Source organism: Pavona decussata, unplaced genomic scaffold (genome assembly GCF_977016875.1).
Source record: "Pavona decussata unplaced genomic scaffold, jaPavDecu1.1 SCAFFOLD_232, whole genome shotgun sequence".
NCBI classification, from domain to species: domain Eukaryota; kingdom Metazoa; phylum Cnidaria; class Anthozoa; order Scleractinia; family Agariciidae; genus Pavona; species Pavona decussata.
The window spans coordinates 292,518-317,500 of NW_028145637.1; the positions used below are offsets into that span (position 1 = coordinate 292,518).

General features: G+C 37.9%; 1 protein-coding gene across 1 annotated transcript in view; it reads left to right on the forward strand.

The window, feature by feature from the left end:
- LOC146458602 (uncharacterized) overlaps positions 1 to 20,307 on the forward strand; it is a 71,282-nt gene extending 50,975 nt beyond the window's left edge. Inside the window, exons 10-27 of the mRNA XM_085090498.1 lie at positions 44 to 115; positions 658 to 729; positions 1,324 to 1,395; positions 1,819 to 1,890; positions 2,604 to 2,675; positions 3,376 to 3,447; positions 4,482 to 4,553; positions 5,592 to 5,663; positions 6,091 to 6,162; positions 9,204 to 9,275; positions 10,528 to 11,536; positions 14,454 to 14,532; positions 14,799 to 14,852; positions 15,067 to 15,126; positions 15,559 to 15,591; positions 15,914 to 15,952; positions 16,817 to 18,186; positions 18,352 to 20,307. Coding sequence (XP_084946624.1) covers positions 44 to 115; positions 658 to 729; positions 1,324 to 1,395; positions 1,819 to 1,890; positions 2,604 to 2,675; positions 3,376 to 3,447; positions 4,482 to 4,553; positions 5,592 to 5,663; positions 6,091 to 6,162; positions 9,204 to 9,275; positions 10,528 to 11,536; positions 14,454 to 14,532; positions 14,799 to 14,852; positions 15,067 to 15,126; positions 15,559 to 15,591; positions 15,914 to 15,952; positions 16,817 to 18,186; positions 18,352 to 20,307 — 5,320 coding nt within the window. The remainder of the gene's footprint in view (positions 1 to 43; positions 116 to 657; positions 730 to 1,323; positions 1,396 to 1,818; positions 1,891 to 2,603; positions 2,676 to 3,375; positions 3,448 to 4,481; positions 4,554 to 5,591; positions 5,664 to 6,090; positions 6,163 to 9,203; positions 9,276 to 10,527; positions 11,537 to 14,453; positions 14,533 to 14,798; positions 14,853 to 15,066; positions 15,127 to 15,558; positions 15,592 to 15,913; positions 15,953 to 16,816; positions 18,187 to 18,351) is intronic.
- The last annotated feature ends 4,676 nt before the right edge of the window (positions 20,308 to 24,983 follow it).

The following is a 24,983-nucleotide window of genomic DNA, read 5'->3' on the forward strand; positions in this document are numbered from 1 at the left end:
GTTTTTAATTTATTCTGATATGAACCCTTCGTAATTACCGCAGACTTCTGGACGACAACAACCTGACGCAGTTGAACGAGAGTGTGTTTCACAACTTGACGAAATTAAAGTACTTGTAAGTACATTATTAAAAAAAATCAGTGCCGAGAACACGAAATTGCTTGAAGAAAAATTCCGGCTCGGTTTCAATTGTTGTTTTCTGCCTGTTATGGATAGACCTAAATTTGTTACAAGAACAATTATTTTACGCACAGGCCAATGAAGATGCCAAAGACACAATAACACAAAATCACACGTAAAAGTTAACAAAAATTAACTCTTAGAACTGAGCAAAATAGATCTCTTCCATTTGTTTTTTGTTCAGTTTGTGATTATCAAGTTTCATCTTGAGTGACTTAATTTCATTATTAACTTTAATTGATTTATTAAAACGTCTGATTACTAATCCAAACTAATGATTTTATTGACTGAACTAAAGACATTCTAGGCCATTAAGAAATGTCTGGCACTGTTTAATTCCAAGGCACACATGCAATTATACAGTACCAAAGACTTTGATTGGTATAAGGAAGGTATAGTGTACTGACTCTGTATACCCATCAGTGCGCGTGATTGCATTTCTTCCATCCATGTCGCTAACTGCATTCACATTTTTAGGTATCTACAATACAACCAGTTACAAGACCTGCCCAAAAATGTCTTCACCAAGAATACACAACTAATACGACTGTAAGTAGGAACTTTGTTTCCTTGGCGAACAAAGTTTTCTTCTTGTCTTTAAATTCTCCCAACCGACAATGGTAGAGGATGGCCCTCAAGTAAACCTTTAGTAATGACCACGTTAGATTGTACCTAAAAACTAAATTTAAAAGTTTAACAAACTTTGGTTACCTTTGTGACACCATTATGCACTTTATAGTTCTTAATGTAAAAGTGGCGCCATGAAGCATAAGGAATCTTTGGAACATGCAGCTGTTTCCACAAAACAAATCGTAAAAAAAAGAAAAATCGTAAAAGCCTACGCGATACTGCCGAAAAGTAGTCTGGGAAATACCCAATAAATTGCAATGAAAGCTCAGAATCCATATTGCCCACCGTCTCAAATCTTCGCTGTACGGTCGAGGCATAATGAATACTTGAGCTTTCATTGCAATTTATTGGTTTTTTTCCCAGACTACCTTTTGGCATTGTCGCGCACGCTTTTACGCTTGTTTGGACAAGCTTTGTCGAAACAGCTATTGTCATAGTGTGTTGCCAATTAGTCAATAAGTAAAAATTACGTTACATAGCGCTTCTTTTGCTATCTTTTTGTTATTGGCATAGGCGCTTGAACAACAACAATTTAACGGTGTTGAATGACAGTCTGTTTCGTGGATTAAAGGATTTAGATGAACTGTAAGTGGATGGCCTGTACTTTATTATAGTATAGCCGCTGCCCATATAGCATACTAGACAATGGACACGTGTTTCTAACTCAACATCTAATACTCATTAATATTGATTGCAGTTACTAGCTATGTGACTAAATAGTGTCTGTTTATCGGTAGTTGAAGACCCATTTCAGGAAAATGGGACGAGCTGGTCGTTATTTTAAAATAGTTTGATTTAGGATCAGCGCAGTAACGGACGCCTCAACGTCTATCGAAAAACAAAAGGAGAAGTAACTGAAGACAAAGCTGCATACATGTGTCTCTTGGGAGTAAACAATGTGCAAGCCACGCCGAAGTTGGTGTGATCGATGATAATGGGTTACTCTGGGTTTTTTTTTTTTTTAACTTATTTGGCGACATTTTATTTTTGTCTGTTTGTTTAACTTAGGTGGTTATATGAAAACAATATCATGGCATTAGACGAAAAACTGTTCAAAGATCTGAGAAAACTGGATGAACTGTAAGTGGCATAATATTTTTTTTTGTATAGGAGAAACATTTAATTTTAAAAATATTTATTCAGAACCATATGTTGTTACGTTTTGAAGAAATGTGTCACTCAAAACTTGGAATTAAGAAAATTGTCCAGCCTGTTTGTAAGAAAGAATCAATATGGAACAGAAATATTGCTTCAAGGACCACAATTTTTCCACAGTGCAAAAAATAAATAAATAAATAAATAAATAAATAAATAAATAAATAAATAAAACATTCTCCTCCCCTGAAGGTTCATAATTTTTGTACATGTGTTATAAAAGGGTCTTACGGTTTTACCTCAAGGGTGACTGAGGAGATATGGTCTCAAACGTTTGTCGTTGTGAAAATGTTTGTGAAGCGATAAAAAATGACATATTTTATTTGTGGACAAACCTGATAGATAGCATATAACCTCTGTTGTTGGACAATACTGGGGTATTGTCTGCGAATTCATAGCAGTTAAGATGACATCTCAGCTTGTGTTTGCGAGGGACAGTATTTTATTTTTAGCTCTTGTACACTGCTCGTTGACAAATCAGAAGTAGTCATACATGGTGATAAAACAGCAACATAAGCAGTTGGTAACTTAAATTACAGAACATTTCCTGTTTCTTTGGCAACCACCGCTTACACTGGTCATCTGTTTATCAATGTTGTAGTCTCATAAGTTTGATTTTACACCGTTTGGGTCAACAGAGATTTGTCTTCCAACAACGTGAAGATTCTGCCACCAGGTGTTTTTGACAGCCTCAGTAACCTAACCTATCTGTAAGTGACATTTGGTGTTGCGATTATTGAAGACACATAACCACTTTCCGTAATGTTACGTGGTTGCTTTAAATCGCGTGGATCACACTTTTTCCGGCTTCTTTTTTGTTTATAATCTATAGTTTTGTTATCTTATATCTTTTCATTCTATGATTGCATATAAAAAAAAAAGAAATACATAAATAAATAAAGCGTGGATCATTTCAGTTACTAATATATAAGACCTTTTTAAAACAGTTAAAGCTGTTTCAAAAGACTTTATCCGTTAGGTGTGCAGGTTGTAAAACTGGTCACAGCTGAAAAGAAAGGCCATAAAGAATTATCTTCGACAGTTATCCTGAATGCAGTTATCAAGGAAAATCATAAAGTTACTTAAATTTCATTCGATGATCTTTCATTCATAAATGTTGTTCATATATGTCTACTTATATTATCATTGTATACATTCACTGTGCAGAATGTTCATACTGTTGGATGTTTAATACACAGTACTTAAAGGTTGGAAAACTCCAGTAGGAATATAAGGATGTGTTTGTACTGCCCTTGATCACAACATAAGCGTGGCCACAATCCGTCAATCACAATTACAACCCACACTAATGCCAATTTGAATATGCTTAAGCTTATGTAACAAGTTAAAGCAGCCAGTTATATATCTTTTCTTTCTTATATCACATTGCATTCATTCGCCTTTTTGCAGGTTTCTGGCACGTAACAAACTAGATGACATCCCTCCTGACGTCTTTCGTAACTTGACCAAGCTGAAGATACTGTAAGTGAATTTTGAGTTAAGCTTACTTCCTACAATTTGAATTGGAATCGCCAAACACTGTACCAATTTAACGAACGCACATGGAAAAATTTCAATCATAGGCGCAAAATAAAGTATTAGGTACGAACAATCACAAGTCATAATTCCTCTCAATATGCATTGCAACTCTAGATCTCTATAAGGCCTGGCTTTACACTGATCGATATACTTAATTATAATTAACTGAACTTGGTTTAGATAAGACGCTCGTTATACAATGTTTTCAATTTTTACCAACTCCAAAATGAGGCAAGCGCAAGAGAAGACGAGGACTCACGCAAAAATGTGCGTGGACATATGTCAGGGAGAAGAAAACTGTTTTTTTCTGAAGCGCATACATTATTCAGGGAAAAATGCACATTAATGTAATTAAATATCTGTAGAACTATTTTACACAGGAAGCGGCGTAGGGCGCTCATTCCTTTATCGAGAGATATAATGATGCCCTTGTCAGTTACAAAACCAAAATGTAACCATTCATGTAAGTGAGAGTGAGAATAATGGTGGATATTCTTAGTGCCGTGTCAAAGTGGAGTAATCATCTATTTTTTCATCCTTTATTTACTGATACTAAGGTAAATAATTATTTTAGTGATCTACCAAAGCGCCGTATAGCCATCCCGTGAATTTCGCCATGTTACCGACAAATCGGTGAAAAAACGTTTTCGTAAATACTACGATCGACGACACTAGGAGGTACATAGCAAATATTATCTTGAGTTTAAGTAGTTATCCAAAATGAGCGAAAAAGAGAAGCCACTAGTTTTATGTGCTGTACTTAATAGCAGGGAAAATATATACAAAAAAAAAACTATTTGGTGTGAAGATTGGCTCAATTTAGTATAAGGTAACTAGTTTGATACTGGACAAATGAGAGTAGTGAAGGGTTTATTTGCGCCTCAGGTTTGCACCTTAACCCTTTGGGCGAGTTTTAATTCGAAACGTTGACCTACATGGCCTTCTTCAAATATGTTTACTTTTTTATGATCTGACAGGAAATTGGAGAAGAACAAGATAACGAAGCTCCATCGCGATCAATTTAAAGGGCTAACGGATTTATACGATCTGTAAGTAGATCTTAGAAAGCTTTAATTTGGATTAAGCCTTTGGAGAGTTAACTGACATTCTAGACTAGGCTATCGGGCTACTTTAACTCCTGTCGGTTGAATTTTGTGTTAGTGGGGAGTGAGTGGGGCTGGGAGTTAGGGGCCATTCCTCTCATCCCGGCATAATCTCTGGAAAAAGAAAGACACTACAATGAAACTAGTCTCCTTTAAGGTGCAAAAAGAGAACTGTTGACTTCATCTAACGTGATACTTTGGCTTTGATTTTCAATCAAATCTTCAATTTTCAAATGTCTTATTTTCCACTACTAAAAGTATCCAAAAAGGAATTAAAATCCATAGAACTGCATTAAGATTGTATGGAAATATTACCGTTACCATAGGAAGCGTTAAAAGCCGACGTTTCGGCGTCATCGAGACACCATTCTCAAGGCAAAGTGGATAAATTAATGCGAAGATTTGATTTCTATACTCTACAGTCTCTACAAATTAGCATAATAACAATGGATCACAAGTTCTTCAAGTGAATACCTTTGCGCAAATCGAGTCTGTTTGCACGCTTGGGGATGGTTTAAGTTTTGTTATGAAAAGCATCTCCTTAATCAGGCAATCAAATGTGTTCAAACGTTTAGCTAGCACGTGAAATTGTTCTGAAAGACAAGGAGGCACGTTCGAGTTATGCTCGCTCAAGTAGTGTTTACAAATAGACGACGATTTTTGTTTGTGTCCGTCAGTAATCAACATGGTGTCACGATGACGCCGAAACGTCGGCTATTAACAATTTTCTTGGTTGTATTAGGATCTCTAAAACATACATAAAAAATGTTATCATTTCACCCTCCCGTAATTTGACGAGTAGCTTATTATATAGGCTGCCCTACTAAGCGATTGTTTGACCTGAAGGAAATTTAAAGCGATGACAAGTTGTTAGTTATCTAGACTCCACTTAAACCAAAACGTTGAAAGGCATATAAAATAAAATGGTCACTTCTAGTGATATTGGTCGATTCATTAAAACTTTTTTGTTTATGATTGTGGAAGGTATCTGTTGGAAAATGAAATTGACGAACTACCCGAAGGAATTTTTGATGGCCTAACAAACCTGCTGTCTTTGTAAGTACAAAAAACTGTTAAAATATTAATGAACATCGCAACTGCGTAAGAAACTAAAAAAGAACCCGAAAGTTGTACGCAGTAAAGATTATCTTTTATCCATTAGTTCTCTCTACCACACTTCAATTACACTGATTTTCACTCATTTTACTGCACCAATAACCTTCAACAACATATAAAATTTGATTAATTTATTAATTAAGTAATGAGGTTTTCTTATTTCCCTTCTTTACTAGCTTTAGAAGTCCAACAGGTTTCTGGCGTACTAACTTATACTCTTGTAAATTTTCACTTCAAAAATAATGTATGTGGCGGTGGCAGTAAACACTGAGCATACTGAAAAGTATCGTCCATAAGGTGTGTCACCTTCCAGCTGTACTTGAACAATAGACAATCAGACTACAATGCTTTCTTTTTTTTTTTACAGTGACGTATCAGGCAATAATATACGAAACGTCACCAAGGCAACCTTCAAAGATACAACCAGACTGCGATTTTTGTAAGTTCATGAATCCACACCCAGAAATATTAATCATTTATAAAATGACCGTGTCTCAAAAGAACTGGAAACGATCAAATTCAAGAACTTGATTGGCTAAAATCGATATTGACGGCGGTCTAGATTTTCCCGTCTAGACCGGCATCTAGACCGACCTTATTGTAACATTTGTCCTCAAAAAGTAACAAACAAAAAAAGAAAAAAAATTGGCTTGTTCCTGTTAATGATACTAAATGGAAGAACCAGTAACCCTGAACGTGGAAGCAGGTAAAAAGAATGAGGAAACGTTGAGTCCAGCCGAGGAAGCTAGGAGCAAAGATAAATTCGAAATTGAGAAGATTTTGCAAGCGCAGAAATCCAAAATCACTTAATACAAGACTAAAAGCGACTAAACGCATGGAAAAAAATGTAAGTAACTGAAAGAGTCCAGAGCAATTGAAAACATACCTACCAATGAGCTCGACCTTCTTTCGTCCAAATTTTTATCTCCGTTCGTAAACAAGATGGCACCGAGTACGAAACGTGTACATTAAGAGGGTTCCAGCAAAGTTTTCAACGCCACTTGCATTAAAAAGGAAGTCTGATCAACATTCTTAAGGATAACGAGTCTTCCAAGTCCAGAGAGGTTCTTGCTGCCAAACGAATAGACTGTAAGCAGTCCCTTTCTGGATAGTCGAGAGGTCGCGCGAAATAGCCGAGCGCAAAGAAAAGTCTCGCTGCGCTATGAGCACACTATCACGACTGACCAGAAATTAAGGGACTGCTTGCAGTCTACCAAACGAAAGAACCTGGTTCGCCAAAGAAAAGAAAACCGTCCAAATGCTACAAGAGAGCTAACTGAAGCTGAAGAAGATGCAATCTTTGAAAATGGCCGGTAGTTCGGTGTTCAGTATCCTAAATCATTAAGTTTCATGGCGTTTGCGCAAATTTGAGAAATTAAGGTATCCAGGTTCAAAGTTTCCATGGGAATGACCCAGCCCCCCCCCCCCCCCCACCCCTTCCTTCAAGGGTGTAGACATGGTTAAAAGATGCGTTTGTTGAATCCCTATAGTTCTGTCTTACGTATTGCGACACTGATCGACAATGAGCTGGGTTGCTCACGTACGCATCAAATTCGAAATATTCTGTCAAAATACTAGCCTCTCACTGGTCAAACTGACTATGACTGGCGTCGCTATATTCAAATGGCTCTCCAAACTTTCAGAAAAAAAGTTGATTTAATTGGCCTTATCACGGTTTTCGACGCCATTTTGACGAGTAGGCAAACACGCTTGAAATAACAGTGTTTGTTTGGAAATCCGATGTCAAATAATTGTCATAAAACATTGCTTCTAAAAAATTCATGAATTGAAAACTTTTGGCATTAGGAAAAGGATTTTGATAAAAAAAAATTGGAGGGATGTAGCTGTGCCAGAAGGCATCCAGTTGTGTTTTGAACTTTCCATACATTTCCCTGTATTTTTTCCCGCGAACTATTTTTAGTAGCAGTTCACGGCTGGTTCGCTTTACAGACAAATGTATGAAAAGTTCAAAACACGACTGGACGCTTTCTGGCACAGCTACATCCCTCCAATTTTTTGTCCTAAAATCCTTTTCCCATTAACAGAGGCAATGCCACTTTAACTTTGTCATGAAATGGAAAGTCACTTACCATTTGGTTAAATAATGTTAATCTGGCAACAGTTCAAAGTAAAACAGTTGAAAAGATTGGAGAACAGCTACCGGCGCTCGGAGCTAGTCGTGTTTTCAGTTGTGGCCGTACTGTTGTAGACAGCTGTAGAGCACCTTCCCGGTTCAAACATTTCCTTTTGTGTTTTTCTAGAAAGAAGTGCTTCAGTAGGTCGGAAGCGTTTGTTTTGTTGATGCCTGTGAACTCCTGTCTCTCGCCATATCGATCGTTGTACTGCGCTTGAAGGCGAAGAACAGCACTCTCAGTTCCTTTGACAGTGTTCTTCGCGACCTACTTTATCTGGAGCTCTTCAATCTCCCCGTCGTCTAAGATTACAATACTACTTGCTTTTTTCCTAGGTTCAGTTTGGGCTCAGTTGCGTTAGTTTTCGGCTCCCTTACTTTATTCAGCGACTCTCCTGTTTCGGTTTCAGCATCGATGTTCTAAGAACTCCTTGAAAAATAGTACCGCAGATATGAAAATATGCTATTTCGCCCAATTCACCACCACAGAAAACGATATGTGACCATATGGAAAATCCACGTTTTTTTCTGTTTCAATTTATTGATTTTTGACACGAAAAATTACGAAATTGCCGCCAAATCTCAAATATCGCGGAACGAAATTGTTGAGCATGAAAAATGTTACCATGGATACGTTCGCAGGTGGCAAGAATATACATTTTGACCTACTGCGAAATGATTTCTTTTCAGTTTTATTTGTCCCTAATAGTGGATGAATCGCGATACAAAACTAATTGCAGTTTTGAGACGGCAATACCGCATTATATTGATGGCCCTTGGAGAAAACATATTCCGTATTGGGCGGAGTCGCATATTTTCTCCTAACCAGCCTTCAATATATACATCCTATTCGATGGTTCAACCATCGAATATTGTGCCACATATAATACACGCGGATATTTTGCTAGTTGTGAAAAATTTTACCGAGCCCCGAGGGGGCGAGGAAGAATACGAGCAATGAGCAAAATATCTGCGCGTACGAAAAGATTTTGTTATATGTGGCTTCTCTTTTCTGATCTGGTAAGAGTGTTGAAATGCACCCAGCATTATCTGTCCATCTATCTCTCTATTAGTATATGGTGTGTGCGAATGCATAAACAACACAGAGAGCCAGTGAAATGTCGTTGCCCGTTTTTGCTCTGTTGTAATCCTGTCAAACCAGGAAACTACAGTGTATTACGGTCTTGTATTTTGCGCGTTCTCTTTACCTTATTCGGTGAAATGACATTAAAAAAAATGCGGTATTGCCGTTTCAAAATCGAAATTAGTTTATGTTAAAGAAAACATGGAACATAATGTTTTCAGTTTGAGTATTTCCAACACATCGCTTTTTCCCACTCCAATTGCAGGTACATGCATTTCAACTTGATGTACGTTCTCCCTGAGGGTTTTTTCGCTGAGATGAAAAACATAACAAGGATGTAAGAAAATGTTTTTACTCTTGAGCATTATAGTAAGATATCTGAGGGGAAGGGACAAGGAGTTCTAATACCACGTATATGCGAGAAGTAAAAGTAAGTGTTATTTAAAACAATTCCCTGGAAGTATTTTGGAAAGAATGATAACCGATAGTTTATGAAGCGGTAATAAAAATGGCAAACATATTGTAAAACCCAAATTCGTTGATAAATGTCCTCGTTTGTCAACGTTTGAATCAAACATTTTTCAAAAACATCGAAAATACTTAGCTTAACGTCACGTGTTTGTAAAAAAACTCATGGGGGTACCCCCACGTCTTACATCATTACGGGGTCAGCAAAATGTTTTATTAATATTATTAATCTTGTGTCAATTGTGCGAGTTTGTAATAATCAACACGTTCCAGATGATGGATCCAAAATAATGTAATCCCTATATCTTTAGAAAATGCTGTTGCATCGAAAGAAACAGCTCAAAGCATTGCTGTGTACTAAGTTTAAATTATACACGGCTTCGACAATGTGGGAGTCATAGACGGATGGAATTCGCCTTTCCCAGACGGAGATTTAAAAAAAGCGCTTGGTCTGACCACGCTTACCGTTGAGGACGAAGCTCAAAAAATGGTATGCGTCGCCTCAGGTCTCTTCTTCTTGTTTTCGCAGAAAACATTATCCTTCTTACACCATCTGAATGCCATTATTTACAACATCGAGTATACATTGAAAGCTTTATGTTTTGATTTACACTTTAATTTGTGTTTTTGTCTTTCCGGCTACCAAACAATATCGAGATGAAAACTTATACACGAAGTACATAGTTACCTTTCTCAGCTGAATTCTGTGCAGGAAGGACCAACGTTACAATACTCCTGAGCCTGAATGTCTCGGACGAGCCAACCTATCCAGATGAATTTCATATGCTCACCAGTATTGTGAACCACAAAGAGAGTTGAAAGCACAGAAACTGCCCTTAAATTGTGGTTCTAGGAAAGCAATGAATAGAGGCTGTCTTCCATTTCAATAGTAAAACGTGCTTCTTGTGTACCGTGTATATAATTAAAATTTGCATTTTATAGAAGCTCTATGATATTTTTATCACGGTGGAGTGATTAGGTCAACAGTGTTAGCTTTAAGGCTTGGCTTACAGACATAAATAAAAAAGAACTCAAATTTTTTCATCATCATCATATGCATCATTATTATATCATTATTTTTATCACTTCTGTTATTATCACTGTTATTATCTGCTCTTTAGAACTATGGATTCCAACATCATGTGCTGCCATGTAGAATTCAAGGAAGACGCTGCTTGCGACTATGTACACAACGACAACTTCGCCAACTGTGACAGCATGTTTCGAAACCCTGGTCCCAAAAAGTGCATTTGGATTCTTGGAATTGTATCCACAATTGGTGCTTTCCTCGTCATCGTTTGGCGAATACGCGTTAAGGATAAGAACGTCGTGCAATCAATCATGCTGATGCACGTGGCGGCGGCTGATGGTCTGATGGGCATTTACCTTTTAACCATTGGGATAATGGATGCGGTTTGGTCCGGTGTCTACTATTTGCATGATTTCGAGTGGCGAACTGGTTTGCCTTGCCAAATAGTAGGAGGAATTTCGGTGTTGTCTAGTGAGGTTTCCATCATGATTCTGTCACTCCTTTCACTGGACAGGGTAAAACACATTGTATATCCACGCAGATTTAAGGTGCTGACTCGAAAGAAGACCCATGGATTTTGCTTTCTGATCTGGGCTGTTGGTGCTGTGATTGCTTTCCTTCCTGCATGCGGCATCCGATATTTCTATGATCCAGAGTCCGGCATTTATTTCTACGGTAAATCGGTAGTTTGTTTGCCAATTCAGCTCACCCCTGAATTCATATCGGGTTGGGAATATTCAGCTGGCATATTTGTAGGTCTAAACCTGGTTTTTGTGGTCTTTATTATCATTGCATACGCCATGATATTTTTTAAGACCTGGTCCTCCAAATGGCGCCTCACCCATCAAGGGACAAGAAGAGAGAGAGCACATAGAGCACAGACCGCCGATACTCAGAGGGAGACATCACTGGCCAAACGGATTGTGTTTATTGTCATGACAGACGTTGCCTGCTGGGCGCCCATTGTAGCACTTGGAATGAGATCAGCGATAGATGACTCGTTCAGTCCAATAGGGGATATCGCTGTTTGGATTGCTGTTTTCGCGCTCCCTATCAACTCGGCAATAAATCCATACCTCTACACCTTCTCAACTCCAAAGGTATATAATAATAATAATAATAATAATAATAATAATAATAATGATAATGATAATGATAATGATAATGATAATGATAATGATAATGATAATGATAATGATAATGATAATGATAATGATAATGATAATGATAATAATAATAATAATAATAATAATAATAGTAGTTTTTGATCTCTTGGTATATTAGATAGTTTAGAAATATTGCACCTTACTCAGATTTCGTCGTATATTACAATATCTATGTAAAATTTCTCTTGTGGGAAATAAGGTTTCCACCATATAGCAACACAAATTTTAATAACAAATTCAAATCATATTTGCGCTCATGATGTAGTCACGACAAAGATCTGGGTTTTGGCCGAGTCGAATATCCCCCTTGTTCTCCTTGATTGTCTCCTGCACAAGTCTTCTTGTTTCGATGATGCAGACTTTTCTGCATTCGAGAAGCATAGACGACTCGATCGTTAATTTCATCATGCGGTTATTCCCGGAAATAATATACATGCAAAAAATTCAGTACGCTAATTGACTGAGAACACCTCAATTAATCCCAATCAGTACAGAAAGTTTAAATTAAATCGATTGACAGGAAAGTCGCCAAAGCGCAACAAAACAAAATGGCGGACAGGTTAGGAGAAAGTAGCAACGTTTTAATTCAGAGTTTATAGGAGAATGCTAAGAACAAAAACACACAACAAAGCACAGATAACCAGCTCAAAGTTTGGAAGTATTGGGCTTCTTAAAATGGCTATCATTAAAGTATTGAAAAGTACGAACCCGAGGCCCTGAACAAAATTCCAAAGGAGTTTTACGCAACAGTTGGTGAGAAATACGGACAAGATAACGAGCGTGATAACCTTCGTGTAATGGTTAGTGCTACGGGCTACGGACCAATATGTGACAGAGAAAGAGTACAAACACTCTCCTCGCGCGAGAGAGTTTAAAAGCTCTAGGCAAGTTCTTGAGGGAAAAGCCCGCTTACTGCGCCAACAAGGCAAAGGCCAGCGGCCGAACAAGGCGAGAAGTCTGACAACAAGCGAGGAAAAAGAGCTGTGGGAAAAAAAGAAGCTAGGAAAGGGAAGTCTCCAAGTCCTTGTCCAAACAGTTTGGTGGCTTTTGACCCAATAATTCGGTCTCCGAGGTCGACAATACAGAGAACGTCAAATTCATCAAGAACCTGAAAAAAAAAAAAAACACACCAGTCCGGACTTTTCTCAAAGCCCAGAAGCTTCCTTCCAAAAATGTTTGCAACTGGAGATGACGGATGTCCCGTTGCAACTTTCAGCGTGTCTATGGCGTCGTCTTCCCGAAATAAGGACAACCAGTCCAGTTTTTTGTCTTGTGTGCTAAATCCGTCCTTGGAAGCCGAAGGGAGTGAACAAGATGGACGACATGATGAGGTCCGTCATAAAAGGAATGACCCTGGAAGGTTCTTGGAGGACCTTTTCCAACCACAGAGCCAGGAAACAGCAGGCCTGGAGCGAGGTAGCGGTAACGGACCACAGAAACGAGAAGTCACTGGATGACTATGACGAAGGAGTTGAAAGAGAACAGCGACAGCTCTCGCTCACCATCAGCTAGAAACATCAACAGCCAGTTAGCTCGAGAAACAGCTTCAGTTCAGTTAATAGTAGCACCAGCGGCTAAAGCAATATTTTTAATCAGACCAGGCCAGACCCTCGATGTGGAAGCAACTTCATCGCGTTCGCGATTAAGATGTCAAGTTTAAATCTCTGGCCAGAATGATTTAGCGTCAGTGTTTCATGAAAAAAATCATTTCCACCATCAAGTCACACATGGGAAACTACACAGCAGCTCCTGAAAAGCCACGGCCAGCCTCACCGCCTCTCGAGGACAGTATTTCTAGCTGATTCATATTTCGAAAATCTTCACTTTTTGAAAATATTGATCGATTTCGCCCCAATTAGAATCGACAACAAACATTTGACTTATTTAATTAAACACGTTTTGACGGCTTTTCACACCACTTTCCTCTTCTTTCTGGTCTGTGTGTCTCCACAAGTGCTAGCATGTCAATCAAGGTTGTAATTTTTCAACCAATAACGTTGATGTAGGCTGGACCAGTGAGCCATGATATGATATAAACACGATAAGAGGAAAACGGAGTCAAATTTTTGCATGTATATTATTAACAATTAATCACACGATTTGTCTCGTGCAATTTGGGATAAATCAACACTCGTAAAAGACTTGGTAAGCCTTTGAAACATTTACTCCTGCTGATTTATCCCAAGTTGCACTTGAATTCATGTGATTACCTATACGAAGTGACTTATTCGTGCACATAAAATTAGGACGTGGTTTGGCAAGCTAAAACTTACCGTATCAGGTATAGTTAAAGTGAACACTAGCTGCATTTTAGGCTGATGGTACCTTTAATGGAGCGCAAGAATTCAAAGCCAATTTATTCTATTAGCCATTAAGTGGCAATTTAAACAAATACGAATTAATGAATAGTCATAAAATGTTTATCGTCGATTGTTGTTGTTGTTGTTGTTGATCATCTGTGTATTGATGTACATCCATCCATCCATTTGATTTTATGGAAAAACAAATTTTAAGAATTTGTCTATTTTAATTTATGAAAATAAAAGATTCTGTCTATCTGTCTATCTATCTATCTATCTATCTATCTATCTATCTATCTATCTATCTATCCATCCATCCATCCATCCATCCATCCATCCATCCATCCATCCATCCATCCATCCATATATCCAACCATCCATCCATCCATCCATCCATCCATCCATCCATCCATCCATCCATCCATCCATCTGTCTCTAGGATGATGAACATTTTACCTACTTGAAGACAGTGGCATTATTATGGTCTTTATCTGATGCAAAACAAATGAAGTTTACAAAGAAAGACATAAAACAATTGATTTCTACCCCAGGCACAAAGAACCATTGAAAACAAATTGCGAAAGCTTTGGAACTATGTGCGAGGAATTTCCACCTGCTGTGATGAAGAAGGTATAAAAGTTTTCGTTTAACTTGTATTGATAGTTAGTGGAAATAGAGCAAATAATGACAAACTGTTTTGATTTTAAGTTCCACACGCTACAGTGTTGTCTTTTAAAAAGTGCGATAAAGATTGTCATTTCTTAGCGTAACTGAAATTGAACTATAATTTGCATCTTTGTCGCGCTTAGTTTTCTATTCGCTCTCTAAGCCACAAACTTCTCCCCGTATGAGGTGTGCCTTTAGTTAAAATTACGTTTGTTTGCTGCTTGCAATAGAAGAAGAAGACGAAGAAGAAGACGAAGGTAGTGAGGAAGACGACGGTGATGAAGGTGACACTTAATTTTTTTTTTTGGCATTACTTTGCAAAAGTATACTACTTTTGATGATACTTACAATTGATGCCTCGTTAAAAATTGATCAGTTATACCTCCCTGGGTCAATTTTGGTTAGGTTAACATTCCTATTTGTAGGTTTTTTTATTTATTTTTATCGTTTTTAGTCAATCAGTTTCACTCCTATAACTACTTGCACATATTTCAATAGATGAAGAAGACCAGGAAATGATAGAGATGCATGTTTTGGCTCATCCACCTGCCGAGCAAGGTACATTACATTTAATTTGTTTTGTTTCTTTTTCTTTTTTTTTACACTTCCTGTATTCCAATTAAACCCAAATCATAGAAAGGCAAGCGATTTTGATCAAAATATTATCTTTTTTTGGCCAGAAAATTGTTTAAATTGAACAATAATGATGATGAAGGCGATGATATGATGTATGTTACCTTTGCGTTACCAAGCATTACAGTCAAAGATATATCGTCTCTTAAAGGCTATTTTTTGTACACTGCTTTTGTGCACTGTTTACGATCGTCAAGCAATTACCACGTAAATCGAACACCGGGGAGAAACCAAATTGTCCCTTAAAACGTAACAGAATATTTTCCAGTGATGTCCATTCTGAAAAAAAAAAAAAAAAAAAAACCACTAAACATTTAAACGTTTTGCTAGAAAATTGTACTATTTTGTTGATTGCAGATCAAGAGATAGCTGATGCATCATCGGATTCAGGTAAATATAAAATGATCTCCCTTCTTTCTTATGAGGATTATTTAACATCCTCCTGATTCAAAAACAATGAAAGTATGACGTACGGTACATGATTGTACAATAACATGTAGGTATGAAGCCATATCGACTGATCAGTAATAAGCAAATAAATTATAAAAAAACGTCTGTGAATTGGTAGCTGAATATTATCGGAAGAGGCAATCATTCAACAATCTGCAGTCACTATGCTCCCGTACTTGTTTAGTCGGTGAAATTAAGATCAACAGTCACCTTGTATTTGATAACAGTAGTAAATGATCATTGATAATTTTTCCTTGTGCAGATTATGAGATGGAGGAGCCAGTGGTGTCAATCGTACAGGGTACGTAAATAACTTTATCTCACATATTACGTTAACATTACCGTTATTCTAAAGAGGCAGTCCATTGAGAGAGTAGATCTAAAACCTTACAAATTACACGAATATTGTGGTTTCTCTAGTATAAACTAACTTGATGTAGCATTGTTTTATTTTTTTTTTCTAACAAAACGATTTTCCAAGAAAAAGTGGTGTGGAGACTGATGGGGAGCGATCATTGAAAATGTAAAATTTAAAAATTTTTACTCAGCCAAAAATCACTGAATGAAAATCCACTCTGCTGTGGATATGCCACTGAAGTTCCCATTTATTTCTTGTTGTTCATTTTTGTCGTTCCTGTTTAAGGCAAGTACTCTACTCTTAGTTTACGTGCACAACGCAAGAACAACATTCCAGAATTAACGACTGCCTACTTAACCACAATGATGTGCATGGATAAAATAATTTAACTTTCTTTTTATCAAGCTACCGCCCATCCGTATCCCAAACGACTTGCCAAGGGTAAGAGTGGGGCTCAGCTAACAAAGCATGACACAAAAAATGTACTTTTACTGTAGTTCGCTAGAGCACCTTCCTACTGCACGTGTTGACATCTTGGAATGTTTTAACTGATGGAGGTCCACTATTAATATCAATTATAAGCTCAATTATTCCTTTAGGACACTTTGGTAATTTCCTCTGTATCGTGGAATACTGAATGTGCCCCACAAGACGTTTTATAAATTGGGATACGTCGTTTTTATCTTGCTCGGAGAATGGGCACTGAGGACGTAACAAACATATGTTAACGATTGGCATTGACCTTAGTTTAGTATGCATTACTTAATTACTGTGGCAGTTGTTTAAAAAAACTTTAACTTATTACAGTGTATAAAGTTGCTTCTGGTGAGGAGACAGCAGAAACTAAACTTGCACCACTAGCTGTAGAAGAAGAAGTGGATTTGGAGGAAATCACAATTGTCACGACGCATGGTAAGGTAAAAGAGGGAGCAGCTACAGTGAATAAAGTTGCCTGTGATGAGGAAACACCAGAACCTAAACTTGCACCACTGGTAGAAGAAGAAGAAGTGGATTTGGAGGAAACCACAGTGGTCACGACTCATGATAAGGTGAAAGAGGCAGCAGTTACAGTGAATAAAGTTGCTTGTGACGAGGAGACACCAGAAGCTAAACCTGCACCACTGGCAGAAGAAGAAGAAGTGGATTTGGAGGAAACCACAATGATCACGATGCATGATAAGGTGACAGAGGCAGCAGCTGCAGTGAATAAAGTTGCTTGTGATGAGAAGACAATGGAAGCTCAACTTGCACCACCGGCAGAAGAAGAAGTGGATTTGGAGGAAACCACAATGGTCACGACTCATGATAAGGTGACAGAGGCAGCAGCTGCAGTGAATAAAGGTGCTTGTGATGAGGAAACACCAGAACCTAGACTTGCACCACTGGCAGAAGAGGAAGAAGTGGATTTGGAGGAAACCACAATGATCACGACGCATGATAAGGTGACAGAGGCAGCAGCTGCAGTGAACAAAGTCTCTTGTGATGAGGAGACAACGGAAGCTCAACTTGCACCACCGGCAGAAGAAGAAGTGGATTTGGAGGAAACCACAATGGTCACGACTCATGATAAGGTGACAGAGGCAGTAGTTGTAGTGAATAAAGTTGCTTGTGATGAGGAGACACCAGAAGCCAAACTTGCACCACTGGTAGAAGAGGAAGAAGTGGATTTGGAGGAAATCACAATGGTCACGACTTATGATAAGGTGACAGAAGTAGCAGCTGCAGTGAATAAAGTTGCCTGTGATGAGGAAACACCAGAACCTAAACTTGCACCACTGGCAGAAGAGGAAGAAGTGGATTTGGAGGAATTCACAATGGTCACGACTCATGATAAAGTGACGGAGGTAGAAGCTGCAGTAAATAAAGTTCCCTGTGATGAGGAGACACCAGAAGCTAAACTTGCACCACTGGCAGAAGAAGAAGAAGAAGAAGAAGAAGAAGAAGAAGAAGAAGAAGAAGAAGAAGAAGAAGAAGAAGAAGAAGTGGATTTGGAGGAAACCACAATGGTCACGACGCATGATCAGGGGACAGAGGGGGCAGCTGTTGTGAATAATGTTGCTTGTGATGAGGAAACACCAGAAGCTAAATTTGCACCACTGGCAGAAGAGGAAGAAGTGGATTTGGAGGAAACCACAATGGTCACGACTCATGATAAAGTGACGGAGGTAGAAGCTGCAGTAAATAAAGTTCCCTGTGATGAGGAGACACCAGAAGCTAAACTTGCACCACTGGCAGAAGAAGAAGAAGAAGAAGAAGAAGAAGAAGAAGAAGAAGAAGAAGAAGAAGAAGAAGAAGAAGAAGTGGATTTGGAGGAAACCACAATGGTCACGACACATGATCAGGGGACAGAGGGGGCAGCTGTTGTGAATAATGTTGCTTGTGATGAGGAAACATCAGAAGCTAAATTTGCACCACTGGCAGAAGAAGAAGAAGTGGATTTGGAGGAAACCACAATGGTCACAACGAATGTAAACCTGACAGAGGCAGCAGATTCTAACTTGGTGACAGGGGCAGATGCAGAATTGGCAGGTGAAGCGGGTGCCGGAGTGCCGAAAGGAGAGGATGCTCAGGTGATGGAAACACAAGATGCTGATGTATTAGAAGGCGTTCGGGCGCGAACGGCGGAGAGAACAGAAGCTGAAGTGTTTTCATCGGCAGAAGAAAAGGTGGCATCCGTTGCACATGCTGAGCTACCAGAAACAACAGGTGCTTTAATGGGGAAAATGGATAAAGCAGCGGAGAGAGAAAAGGCGAAACTTGATGTGGCGAATGCGGCTAAAGGTAAAGTGGTGAAAGAAACGGAGGCTGTGTTCTCAGAAGCTGTAAAAGCTGAAGTGGAACGGGCATTGTTCGGTCAACTGAAAGAAAGAGGATACGCTGTAGTGGGGGAAGAAGCACAATCTGAAATGACGAGAGCAGCACATGTGAAATTGGCGAAACCAGCAGATGATGAAGTTGGTGAAGCAGCAGATGCTGTAGTGGTCAAAAAATTACATCCCGGTGTGACGAAAGTACTGAAAGAGGTAACAGAGAAAGAATTGGCAGTAGCAGGACATGATCGTTTGGCTGAAACAGGATATGCTGATCTGGGTAAAACAGGAGACGCTAAAGTGACGAGAGCAGAAGACGTTGGAGATGTTGAAAATGCAGATGCTAAGAAAGCAAGAGTAGCTGAAACTGACGTGGGACAAGAAGAAGAAACTGGAGGTGCAGAAGCAGCATTTAAAGGTGTTATTGAGGCAGGAGACCATGAATTGTCAAAAGCATCAGGAACGGAAGAAACAGGTACTACGGAGACTGAGGCAACAGATGATGAATTGCTGGAAGATCTAGAGGATAAGCTGTTAGTGCCTGCAGAATACGAGGTAACAGAGTCATCGCTTGCACAATTTGGGAAGGTACGAGATGCTGAAGGTGGAGAGGAAGCTAGAGCTGGTGCGGTGCAGGGAGCAGAAGCTGAGAAGGCTGACGTCGTAGCGACAAAGGAAGCAGATAAAGAAGTAACTGAGAGAGTTGGTGGTGAAGTTTCAAGATCAGTAACTGCTGACGAGCTGATAACAACAGATTTTAATAATACAGAAGCAGTGGATGCTGAAATCATGAAAGTAGCCAAAGCTAAGGACTTTGAAGCCTTCGAAGCAGAAACCAAGGAAGGAGCGGCAACTGAAATGTTTGAAGCAGCAGATGCTGAAACAACAGAGGCAATGGAAACTAATATGGTGGAAGCATCTGATAAAGAACTGTCTGAGGCGGAAACTATTGAGTTAGTGGCGAGAGAAGATGGTGCTGAGACGACGGAAGCGCTGAAAGCTGAGATGGTGAAAGTAACAAGAAATGACAAGACGGAAGAAAAAGATGAAGAAACACCGAAATATCAAATGCTGGAGGCAGTACACCAAGCAGAAGATACTGACGTGGTAGAAGGATCAGACGCTGAAGTGGTTGAGAAAGCAGTTTTTGAAGTGGGGAACGAAACCGATGTTGCAATAGCGAAAGCAGCTAACGCTGAAAGAGCCGAAGCGCTGGAAGATGAACTGGCGAAAGTAGCAGAGGCAAAAGCAGAAGGTGAAGAAGCAGCAGATGCTGAGGAGACGGAAGAGGTGGAATCATCAGATCCTGGAGTAGCTGAGGCAGTAGTAGAGAACGCAACACGTACTGAAGCGTCGAAAGCACTACAAGCTAAAGGATTAAAACCAGGCAATGCTGAAGTGAAAGATGCAGATAATGAAGCGCCAGAAGCAGTACAACCTGAGGTGGAGAAAACAGGAGATGCTAAAGGTGGAATCAGCATCAGTTAACTACTAAGCTAATCAAAAAATCTCTCTCTAAGAATTAACTACTATAATAACATATCTTAGGCTTTTGCTTTTTTTCTAAAAAGGGTTATATAATCACGACCGATTGTTATAATAAATATTTTGTAGGAGACAAAGATATATTGAATGCAATCAGTAGGATGTAATATAGCAAGTGGTTTCACATAAGGCAACGCTGTTAATCGTCAAATTAATTATAGCTAATAACATAAACGAGAGAGAATCGGGCTATTTCATTAGTGACGTAATGGATTCTGATCGCTTACCAAACACTGTCTCTCTCTCTTCTAATAATTAACTAGTAAAATAGATTTCGCATTTGCTTTTTCGTAAAAGAGATTATATAACTTTGACAGTGTTTATTTGACAGTCGTAAGGTGGCAGGTATAATAACTCTTACATCGACTGTAACACACTGATTGTGATTATAATCTTTTGTAGGGGACCAATATGTATTACGTGCAATTACTACAAGATAAGATAGTTAATGGTTTCATATAAGGCAACGCTGTTAATCTACATATTAATGATAAATAATAAAATAAAATGAGAGACAAACGCAGTTTTTGTGATAGAAGACGTGTTGATCCTTATAGCTCAGCATAAAACTCTCTCTCTTAGAATTAAGTAGTTACATATATGTTGCATTTGCTTTTTTCGTAAAAGGATTTTATAGTCTCTTACCTTTACGGTTGCTTATATGAGAGTCGTAAGATGGCAGGTATAGACTCTTATATGGACTGTGATACACCGCGATTGAAACCATAAAGCTTTTGTAGAAGACCAAGATGTATTACATGCAATCACTAAGATATAATATTAGCACTTAGTTTCATAAAAGGCATCGCTGATAATCATCAAATTAATTATAGGTAATAAAATAAATGAGAGAGAAAAGAAGTATCTCTTTGGTGACATAATGAATTCTAATTCCTTACCAAAAACTGTCTCTCTCTTCTCAGAATTAACTAAAAAAATGTTCACATTTGCTTTTTTCGTAAAAGAGATAATATTATCACTAACTTTGACAGTGTTTATTTGACAGTCGTAAGGTGGCAGGTATAATAACTCTTACATCGACTGTAACACACTGATTGTGATTATAATCTTTTGTAGGGGACCAATATGTATTACATGCAATTACTACAAGATAAGATAGTCAATGGTTTCATATAAGGCAACGCTGTTAATCTACAAATTAATGATAGGTAACAACATGAATGAGAGACAAACGCAGTTTTTGGAATAGAAGACGAGTTGATCCTTATAGCTCAGCGCAAAACTCTCTCTCTTAGACTTAACTAGTTACATAAATTTTGCATTTGCTTTTTTCGTAAAAGGATTTTATAATCTCTTACCTTTACGGTTGCTTATATGAGAGTCGTAAGATGGCAGGTATAGACTCTCATATGGACTGTGATACACCGCAATTGAGATCATAAATCTTTTGTAGAAGACCAGGATGTATTGAATGCAATCACTAAGATATAATATAGCACTTGGTTTCATATAAGGCAACGCTGTTAATCGTCAAATTAATTATAGCTAATAACATAAACGAGGGAGAATCGGAGTATTTCATTAGTGACGTAATGGATTCTGATCGCTTACCAAACACTGTCTCTCTCTTCTAATAATTAACTAGTGAAATATATTTCGCATTTGCTTTTTCGTAAAAAAGATTATATAATCACTAACTTTGACAGTATTTAACAGTGTTAAGGTGGCAGGTATATAAGGTAGCTAATGGTTTCATATAAGGCAACGCTGATAAACTATACAATTTAATGATAGGTAATAACATAAATGGGACACAAACGCAGTTTTTGGAATAGAAGACATGTTGATCCTTATAACTCAGCACAAAACTCTCTCTCTTAGAATTAACTAGTTACATAAAGTTTGCATTTGCTTTTTTCGTAAAAGGATTTTATAATCTCTTACCTTTACGGTTGCTTATATGAGAGTCGTAAGATGGCAGGTATAGACTCTTATATGGACTGTGATACACCGATTGAGATTATTAATCTTTTGTAGAAGACCAAGATGTATTGAATGCATTCACTAAGATATAATATAGCACTTGGTTTCATATAAGGCAATGCTGTTAATCATCAAATTAATATATAGACAATAAGTTAAATGAGCGAGAAAACAGTATTGCATCCGCGACGTGTTTAATTTCAACTTATTATCAAAAACTGTCTCAATCTTAGAATTAACTTGTAAGATATATTTCGCATTTGCTTTTTTCGTAAACGAGATTATATTATCACTAACTTTGACAGTGTCTATTTGACAGTCGCAAGGTGGCAGGTATAAAACTCTTATATGGACTGTAATACACTGATTGTGATTATAATCTTTTGTAGGAGACCAAGGTTCCTTGCATTCAGTAAACTATAATATAATGAATGATTTCATGTAACGCTACGCTGTTTAAAATAAAATAAATGAGAGAGAACCTGAATTTGCCTGCTTGGTATCATATTGTATTAGCTTGTATTTAAGCAATAGTAGCATGAAGACTTCTAATGTTTCTGGAAAATGGTTTGGCATAAGACGGCGAGACATAGTAGAGGAAAATGGTCATGAAAATCGGCAAAAAATCAAAAGCAAAAACAACGGTGCCGCAATTTAGGTTGAAAGCTCCCTGACAGTGCACAACCTTTTGTTTTTTGGTCGCACATTCAGACTGAATAAATTAAAGGTATGTTTCTATTGGTCAGTTTTTTTTTAACTTAATTGGAGTGCTATTGAGCGTTGTCACCTTAGTGCACCTTCAAGGGCAAAAAAGGCCAACAAAAACCTAAAACAAAGGAAAAATGTGGGGCTTCATAACCATTGCCCTTTATTAACTATGGGCGAGGCTAGTTTACAAAAATGTGATTAACATGATTAACAAACATTAATTACTATTTCCACGACACAAAACTTTTCAATGTATAAAGTAAACTGCCGCAGGGTCTTAAAGCTGTAGTAAAGCAACGAGTGGAACAATTGGACCAGTAACATATTACGGAGAATACGCATCGCATTTTACGGTAAAGAGTAGAGACGAACCTGCGAATTTGCCAGTTATTAAACGATTGAAATTCAAGTCTGAAAGGTCTAAATATAATAGTGTTCTGTCCATATGACCAAATCTCCCGGAGAGTGGACTAAGGATCAGCAGTGAGGCCCGGAGCCGGAACATGTGGTTGAAAACAAACTTGGAAGTCTCGAATTTGTGTTTCAGAGATAAGAAAATCTGAAATATTTCCACGTTATAGTATGCATGAGCTGTTTTTCTAGCAGCGGATCCGAGATATTGTGGATGACGAATTCACTTAAAGCTCCATACCGAGCGAAGTGCAGAGCTGAGATCCGAATAAAAAAGTATCTTCTCAGTCGGCCACGAGTCACACATTGCAGCTCGACAAGAAAAGAAAATTTTAGACGTTATGTTTGGACGTTATGAAACAGTGAAAGTGAAAATAGCGAAAATCGAAACTTCTCTAAATATACATCTTCGAAACGAAACTAGAAAAAGCGAATGACGAAAACTACATTTCAACAACTTCGAAAGCCTAAGTCGAAACGAAACGCGGTCTTTGCATTAAAAGAGTCATTAAAAGGCAAAAAACACACTAAAACCCAACTAGTATTTAGACCTGCCTATAAATGTTTGTACATGTGGAAAACTGATATGAATAATAATTGAACAGTAGACAATTGACAATGTTTCTTTGCTTGTACTGTTGCGAAAGTTGATTGTCTCTTGCTTTTAATTCCTTTGTGAACTCAAGTCCCCTGGGAGTTTACAGCTGAGTAGCCAAGTCATGAATCCAAGTCCACTATATGCTCGTTTCATTACATTCACATGTAAAATGATTGTCAAGACTTGTGATGACAACTTTCAAAGGTAGACTGGCCACAAGTCCACTTTTGATGCTGAGTGGAGTTCAGTGGATCACATTATTTCATTACTCCCCTCAGTAACCAAGTATTCAATTTCTAAAGCATAAAATCTAAAATCAAAATTATTCTTAAACAACTTATGATAGTGCCTAGAATGTATGAATTTTTGAGGACAACAGGAAAATGAAATGAAGAGTACAAGGTACATGGAGATAATGATGTCCTAATGCAATAATAGGTAATAGATTATTTCTGACCGAACAGATTATATGCAGGTTTTCTTCACAAAATTCGAAGTACGCAGGTGTTTGACTTAAGCAGTAAGAGGTGTGAATTTTCCAATCCTGGAAGAGACAAATGCATCATCCCTAGAAGATATCTGATTAACAAGGCTCCTCCATATGGACCAACAAAATGACGTATGCCCAACGATTACCTGGGAGCGGAGGTTGGTCACGCTTGGAAACAACTGAGCCATTTGTTTAATAACTGTGTTCCACATCACTTTCTTTCTAGAGTATTATTTAGGAAAGCCTTGGACGATTATTACCCTTGTGTAAATTTTTACTATAGTTCTAACTTAGCGCATGTTTTGCTTTTACATATTGTAGTTTAGTTATTCTTATTTCTAAGTCCCAAATTCTTTAGTCAACAGGACCTCTTTGATAACAGTACTCTATACTGAAGGATTATCCTGTATAAATATTCGATTATTATTATTATTATTATTATTATTATTATTATTATTATTATTATTA